Source organism: Osmerus eperlanus, chromosome 12 (genome assembly GCF_963692335.1).
Source record: "Osmerus eperlanus chromosome 12, fOsmEpe2.1, whole genome shotgun sequence".
In the NCBI taxonomy this organism is placed as follows: Eukaryota; Metazoa; Chordata; class Actinopteri; order Osmeriformes; family Osmeridae; genus Osmerus; species Osmerus eperlanus.
In genome coordinates this window covers 14,228,528-14,236,473 of record NC_085029.1, presented here as the reverse complement: position 1 = coordinate 14,236,473, position 7,946 = coordinate 14,228,528, and the positions used below count along the sequence as shown (strand labels likewise).

At 40.4% G+C, this 7,946-nt stretch overlaps 1 protein-coding gene across 2 annotated transcripts; it reads left to right on the top strand.

Annotated features, from left to right (window-relative positions):
- The first annotated feature begins 2,995 nt into the window (after positions 1 to 2,995).
- ghdc (GH3 domain containing) lies at positions 2,996 to 7,606 on the top strand. Of its 2 annotated transcripts, none has more exons than XM_062475292.1 (11): positions 2,996 to 3,159; positions 3,413 to 3,712; positions 4,036 to 4,232; positions 4,348 to 4,542; positions 4,893 to 5,012; positions 5,148 to 5,445; positions 5,529 to 5,718; positions 5,822 to 5,893; positions 6,020 to 6,153; positions 6,343 to 6,431; positions 7,128 to 7,606. In XM_062475292.1, the coding sequence occupies exons 1-11, from the start codon at positions 3,075 to 3,077 to the stop codon at positions 7,347 to 7,349; spliced, it is 1,902 nt and encodes a 633-aa protein (XP_062331276.1). In that variant the 5' UTR covers positions 2,996 to 3,074; the 3' UTR covers positions 7,350 to 7,606. The 2 variants fall into 2 exon arrangements, with proteins under 2 accessions (XP_062331276.1, XP_062331277.1); XM_062475293.1 differs by having other exon boundaries at positions 3,104 to 3,243.
- Positions 7,607 to 7,946: the final 340 nt, after the last annotated feature.

Sequence of the window (7,946 nt, the reverse complement as noted above, 5' to 3'; positions counted from 1 at the left end):
GACAGTATTGATTGTCAAGGGGCAACACTAATATACCAACCTAGAGATGATAAATCATGCTCTGCAGTAATCTCTTGTTGGATTAAAACAGACAGCCAGTATCTTGCCCTTCAAGTCAGATCCACCCTGTCAATCATTATTGGCTCCAATGTGTCTCAGGAAAATCTGTATTTAGTTAACCCCAGCACAGCACTAGTTAGTGACTACCAACAAGGTAGTGAATTACAGTTATTACCAATATTTTAATTTGTATTTTACATGGAAACAGAACAAAATGTTTACTAAGAAATGCACAACTGGTTTATTCATTGCTATTGACAATTTATCATATTGGTCTTGTTGAGATATTTCACAGGTAGGGTACTTCATGGGGTTCTCCTTCTGTGAACATATCTTATCTCAAATCTTAGTGTCTTATATTTTGTGTGATCTTATTGTTTTTATTCTGAAGAGCTGTTAGAAAATGTCCCTTGTTTGATCTCGTTACATGTTACTTATACAAAAAGTTCATTAATGTTTGGGGAGGGGATAATGGAATTAAACGTTTTCTAAAAAAGGAAAAATGTTAAGTGTGGTTTGTCACTCAATACTTGTAATACTAATAAGAATTATTCAACAACTATTTCAGTGTTATTTGTCACAACTCAGGGAGCCTTGGCATCTGTTTGTATAGTACAGTAAATGAATAATGTATTGTAAATGTTAGATCAGCTCACGTGACCAGCCTTTACTTTTACTTTCATTTCACCTGTTGTCCAAACAACCTATATTAATATTACTGCTGCTGACAGACGAATTACTTTATCTACAAAACACTGGGTCTCAGCTTAGAGATGAAAAAGTTAGTGCTTATACAGTTATATTTTCTATCTTTAAATGAGTTGATTTTATGTACATTCCAGCAGTCTGCCTTCCGTGAAACCTTTGATGAATTGAATCAGTGTAACATACCATTTGATTGTCAAGAACAGCTGGAGCCTTTCTACTCTGATGTAATGTTGAAATACCTGAGCAAAACCTTCTCAACTGGTGAGTGTCCAATTTGTAAAGGGTTATCTTTAAATGTGTCATGTACTTTCAGTTGGACCCACTGACTAAAGCTGTATTATTTCTAGGAGAATACAGTGGCGAAACACTGATTGACATTGGAACAGGACCTACCTTACACAGTGTGATAAGTGCCAGCTCTTACTTTGAGGACATTATTGTTACTGAATTTACAAACCATAATTGTCAAACAATTGAGAAATGGATTAACAAAGAAGCTGGACATTTCAACTTAAGCTCAGCAATCCAATATGTGCACAAATTGGAAGCAACAAGGTAGGCCTAGTATATGCTAATGTAACAAGTTCAGAGATTTCGTGAATTTATCATGATATAATGTGCTCAAATACTAATACATTGGCTAATGTTGATCAATGAATTTGTACAGGAAGAATTGTTTTATCTTTGAAATGTCCATTGTTGATTAAACTAGGACCCCAGCCCATGTCGAACAGCAGCTGAGACAGAAAGTGAAGGTACTGAAGAGTGACCTTCACCTGGAGAACCCCTTCGAACCCATCACAGTAGGATATGCAGACTGTGTAATAACCAGCTTGTGTTTTGATCCTGTTTGTGATGACCCAATAATGCATCTTCAAGCTTTGAATAATGTGACATCCTTACTCCGCCCATGGGGGACATTGGTGATGGTTGGAGTCAAGATGGATTGGGACTACAAGCTACAGAACACCATTTTTCTGGGTCGTGAGAACATAATACAGGACATTCTGAAAGCCCTGTGGTTCCACATAATTGAGTTTAATACTGTGTATGATCCTAAAGGTGTGTTTGTTTATGTGGTGGCAGTTAAGTTAGGCTGATATCACTGCTGTATATGGGCTAGATTACAGTTTTCCTTATGTAATTTGTAAACCTTGTTTTCACTGTAGTTACTGGCTAGGGGGGTATGAGGATGTAGTTGATGATTATGAATCAGCCTTTACTATGTACTTTACTCTTATATTAGATAATGAATAAATTGTTAGATAGTGGTTATAGATGACTGAGTAATGTAAAAAGTTTGCATCATTGATGAACTTGATAAAGATAACTTGATAACTCTCCTCCTACCCACCTCTCCTCCTCTCCCCTCCGGATATACTGAAATGTCTTCCAAATATGCTGCACTGACTTCCGGATATACTGATTGTTTTTTATTGCACAATATCAATGTACAATCTCAATCAAGGAACAGCAATATGCATATGAAAATATATATACCTATATATATATACACATATCGTAATTAAAGCACCATTTGTACCTATACACTTGAACAGGTTTGTGTAAGAAAACATCTGCCTTATCAGAACAGTAAACAAAAACTCAATTTTCAGACTTGTCAGGGGGTGTGCAAGAAAAATAGGAAAATGAAAAACACCGGATATACTGAAATGCCTTCCGGATATAGTGAACATTTTCTCACACTTACATTCTTACTCATCTTTATGAGACTTGAGCGTTTCATACACGAGTGTGAATGTGTTTCATATGCGTCTGTGCCAGCATTTCATATGAATATGTATGTAAATGTTCAGTAGTATGAATGTGTGTAAACATTTCACGTGAATGCTTTTCATATGTGTCGATGCGAGCATTTCACATAATGTGGATGTGAGTTTTTAGTAGTATGAATGCGTGCATAAACATTTCACATTCAAGTTTCATATGCGAGCATTTCACATATGTGGATGTGAGTTTTCAGTAGTATGAATGTGTGAACGTTTCTTATGTGTTTCTGTAAGGACTGAATTATTTCCTAAACGGCCCCTCATATGTTGTTGCTCACTTGTGATGTACATTTAGTTGCTTAGTGAGAAAATGCTTGATTTCTGATGCGAAGTCAAATTAGTACGTCATCTCGTGCTGGTCCAATCGCATTGCACGTTGTATGGGCGTGATCATAGATATATATATCTATGGGCGTGATACTGTAGCATCAGACATAATTACGGAAATGATGCACTCAGTTCGACGCTTATTTTTTCCAACAAGATAGACACATAAAACGGGAGAGAAGTTAGACAATGGTTACTCAACGCCAAAAAAGCATTCTCTCCGCACTCGTCTTTGTAATTGTCTCCATTGTTATTGCTATTGGAAAAACTCAGGGTAGGCGACAATGACGAACATCACATCATAGCCTGTTTGGCTACAACCTGTTTCAGTGTTCGTGACACTATTCCTTAAATTATGGTGAATAATATCGCTAATCCAAGTCCATAATTAGAGTAAAAACATTTGGCAAATACGTTTCATTATTTAATAAAATATTTGATGTTATGTTTAACAGGTTTGTCCAAGTTGTTTTGCTCAACAGTGGCCTCAACTGACCGATTCAAATGTTTACATCCTTGTGTAACAGAGCTCCTGAGCATGCCGAGTCCTTTAGCGAGTACGCTTGGAATCCTTTCTATTGGTGGAATGACGCTCCTTTGGCGAGACATCAGCTCCAAAATTAAAGGACAAAACCGAACATTAAGTAGTTTTCTCAGCCAGTATTTTGCAGTGAAGTTCGTTGGTTGGCTTGGAAAGCGGCAAAGAAGTAAACTAGAAGCCGACACACTGAATGTACGGCAAGTCCAAGAGGAAACTCTACTGAAGCGCTTGCGTAAGAACGCGCAGACATATTATGGAAAGCAGTATGATTTCAGTTCAATCAAAGGTAAAAGGACCTCTTGAACATTGTAACTGTTTACCTGCAAAAACATGCATGAACACTATGCACTGAACACTATGACACACACATATTTATGAGCTATTTATAATATCTCTTAGCTTTGAAAAGGTTGCTAATGAATGAGTACGTAGGTGTAAGCCAGTACAATACCGTACCTATATAAATCTTGTTGAGGTGAAAATATACTTTGCAAGGGAGTCAAATAGTAGCCTACACATTTCCAGAAAAACTTTTACCAGAATTCACAGCTGTGACACATATTAGTATCAGGATTTGTCAAAATGTTTTTTGCATTTATTCTTTCTTAGATTGTGAAACGTTTTGCTTGCGGCATCCTGTAACGACCTACGAGCACTACAGAGAGCTGATAAAACGCATCGCCCTGGGTGAGGACAAGGTCATCATTGCTGATAAACCTCTGATTCTTGCCTTGACCTCCGGTACATCAGGAGCCAGTGCCATGCTACTGAGCACGAAGGACACCAACACTGAGTTCTTCTTACAGGTCAGTGTACAATTGAATAATATCTCTGATTTATACAAAAAACAGTCCTTGCCATTTGCTATTTCTACTGTGGCTGTGTGCAGGTTTGTATTTGTCCCTCATGTCCCTGGGCTAGGGTGTGGCAGTCTGTCTGGATGCCGTGCGGGGGGCCTTCCCTGCCAGCGAGAGCCTCCAGCGCACCACAAAGCTCTTTTACACACCAACGTTTCGTCAGTCAGAGGCAGGGATACCCATCGGACCTAACTCCTCCACCCCAGCCTCCTCACGTCACATGCTCAACCTCTACACCACCCCAGCACCTGCCTTTCAAGTAGGATTAATACAATAACCTGATGTCCCTTTTTGTTTTACCCTGCCTGCTATGCCTGGGTTAGTGACAATAGTAAAAAGATATATACTAACTTCCACTTTTTCAGACCTCTTTTATGTTTCATGGTTCCAGAAATTTGTCTGGCTGCTCCAAAGTGGGGAAAAAACAGCAAGCACCTTGCCAGAGCGCTTGCAGAGCACTCTTCTGTGTTTTTTGAGGCACTTAAAAATGTGCTTCGTTGAAAACAAATTAAAAGAATCTGTATTGTTTTCTAAAGAAATGCCAAGTGGATCCAGGTCCCCAAGTTGACATTGATATTGATGTAGCTGTCCTGCCAATCTTTTTTCCAGGTGCCCAGTGAGAAAGACACCCTTTACTTGCATCTTCTGTTTGCCCTCAAAGACCCAAGTGTGGGCACTCTTGAGTCAAACTTTGCCTCTACAGTCTTCTACGCCTTCAGTGCCCTGCAGGTAGGTGTGACAGTGAGAACCAGTGTGTGTTAGGTTCTTCATATTCATAATTATTTCTGTATCCAAGTACTCTCGAGTAATATGTTAGGAAACCCACCTACAATCCATGACTATATCAATGGCTGTTCCTTCTAGGATTGCTGGCAGGAGTTGGTGGAGGACATTGAGCTGGGTCATATCAGCCAGAAGTTGGCCCTGGAATCTGCTGTGCGAACCAGCCTGGAGAGTCTGATGAAACCAGACCCAGGGAGGGCGTCCGAGCTCCGGGCCCAGTTCCATCAAGGGTTTCTGGGCATTGCCAAGCGCCTCTGGCCCCAGCTTAACCTGGTCTTGACTGTGGACTCAGGCTCCAACCAGATCTATGGAGAGATGCTGAGAGATCACTACTGTCAGGGAGTGCCATTCTACTCACCCTTCTATGCTGCCACTGAGGGTAAGGTGTATTTGTGTTTGTACAGATTACACACAGAGTATTAATGGAGAATAATCTCATTTCCTGTATGTCCGCCTCTGCAGGTCTCATCGGGGTGAACCTGTGGCCTGAGGAACAGCACAGGCGTTATCTGCTGTGTCCTCGCTCAATGTTCTGTGAGTTCTTGCCTGAAGCCAACCTGGACCAGGAACAGCCCAAAACACTCCTTATGGACCAGGTGGAGGAGGGACACAACTATGAGTTGGTCATCACCAATGCTTCGGGTCTCTTTAGGTAAAAAGAAAAGCATGCAGTTTAAATGTGTGGTGTACAAGAACTACATGCTTCCTCTGGCAGGTTGAAGGGAGTAAGAACATTGTCTTTCTCTGTTTTTCAGATATCGTATCGGAGACATTGTGAAAGTGGTTGGGTTCCACAACCAGTGTCCTGTTGTGGAATTTCAATACAGGTGTACAACAAACTTAAAAACATTTAGTGCAATACACATTCTCACACAAGTCCAATGTGGTGTGTATTTAAACGTGTATATGTTAGGGCCTTTATAACGTATGTTTGCGTGTTCCCTTCTTCACAGACGCGGTCAGATGCTGAGCGTACGAGGGGAGAAGATATCGGAGGCCGTGTTTTTGGGCGCTCTAAAGAAAGCCGTGGAACAGTGGCCCGGAGCGAAGCTGCTCGACTACAGCTGTGCTGAGAGCGGCCTTCTGGGTAACACTCCCTTCTCATGGCTCTACTTATGTTTCAAAAGTAGTCACGTTGCATGTACTGTATGTACATTTTGAGAGTGGAGTAACACTTTATTGATCCCCGAAGAGAAATTGCTCGTTGCGACAACAAATGCAACTAAAAATACTATTTGTGAACACCACAAATTGAATTTGTGGTGTTTTGTTCCAGGTGACTCATCCGGAGGCTCAGACCCTCACTATCAGGTCTTTGTAGAGCTGAAGGGAGTCAGGAACATTTCAGAGGAGCAGCGTTACAAGGTACAGAACCACAGTGAGGATTGTTTAGGAGGCTCGTTGCAGAACAGTAGAGGGATAAGATAAAATGGGCTACAATTCAAATTAGTACCAACTTTTATTCAATTGTACTGTGAGTTAATGATGACCACAATGTTATAAGCAATGGTATAATCTTTCTCTTTACATTACATTTTACATTTATGCATTTAGCAGACGCTTTTATCCAAAGCAACTTCCAAGAGAGAGTTTGCAAAAGTGCATAGGTCACTGATCATGACAACGAGATATCCCCAAACATTGCGGGTAGCCAAACATGAAGCATACATTGTGAAACCAAATAAGTCCCAAAGGGAAGAACAATAAGAGCATGTGGTTAAACAAGTTACAATTAAACAGCAAGAACCTCAAAAGTGCAAGAGTGTACCTGTGGAAAAAGCAAGCAACAATAATATATTTCACAGCGAGTACAATAATTTTAAGACAGTTACAACGAACCAACAAGAGCAACAAGTCTCTCAATAAGAGTTATTGTGATCCTGGGGGAAACTAACATCAGGTCCAGCCAATCATTCCTAAGTGCCGTTGTACTCCCGGAACAAGTGCGTCTTGAGCCTTTTCTTGAAGGTGGGGAGACAGTCAGTGTCCCTGATGGGGGTGGGGAGTTGATTCCACCATCTTTCTTGAACGCATACCTTTGTCCTCCCTCCTCTCCGTCAGTTGGACCAGTGTCTGCAGGAGGACTCTGCTGTCTACAAGTCGTTCCGCCTCAAGGGTAGCATCGGTCCAATGAGGGTACACCTGGTGGCTGGGGGGGCTTTCAATGAGCTACGCAAACAGATGATGTCCTTCTCCAACACCTCACCAAACACCTTCAAAATGCATCGTCTGCTGCGCAGGAAAGAGTATGCTGACTTCTTGTTGGGGAAAACCGTTTCCTGAATGTTTGTTAAAAGGCTGTGAGGGAATTTGATTGGACTGAAGACTTTGTCCACCAGGCAACGTAGACATTGCTTGTGGTAATGGAACAGGCCTGTCATTTATAATACTCAGTGTGATCAAAACTGATTTAATTTATCAACCTTTTCTTTTCATTTTAACAGTATTTCCCTGTTTTAATGCAGAGAAAGGTTCATTGCACTGCAGTCTTTCTTCAGGAATTTAATTTCCATGACAATAAAGAAGACAAAATTATACATGGGCTTCAGACTAGGAAATTGCTTTTGCTTGCACATTCTTATGGTTTAACATTGGAGAGCGAGTTGATGCTTTTGCAACAGATTAATTTTATTGAACCTCGGTCAAATATAAACTAAGTATGTATAACTATGCCATGTCACAATAAAAGTGCAATATTATATTTAATTGTATTTATTATTTCAATGCTTTAAAACTAGTCTTGCCTAACAGTAGAGGGCGCCAGTGCCTTAATGATTATTAGTCTTCTGATTCAATCATCTGGATTCATCTGTCACATTCCATCCCTTGATTGAAAATACATTTTCCAATGTAATTCTATGGAGTAACATGGTGAGAAGG

Coding starts and splice junctions, on each gene's coding strand:
- ghdc (XM_062475292.1), top strand. CDS start 3,075: ATGGTTACTCAACGCCAAAAAAGCATTCTCTCCGCACTCGTCTTTGTA. Junction 5,894..6,019: donor GTTGTGGAATTTCAATACAG/GTGTACAACAAA, acceptor CCTTCTTCACAG/ACGCGGTCAGATGCTGAGCG. Junction 6,432..7,127: donor CAGAGGAGCAGCGTTACAAG/GTACAGAACCAC, acceptor CCTCTCCGTCAG/TTGGACCAGTGTCTGCAGGA.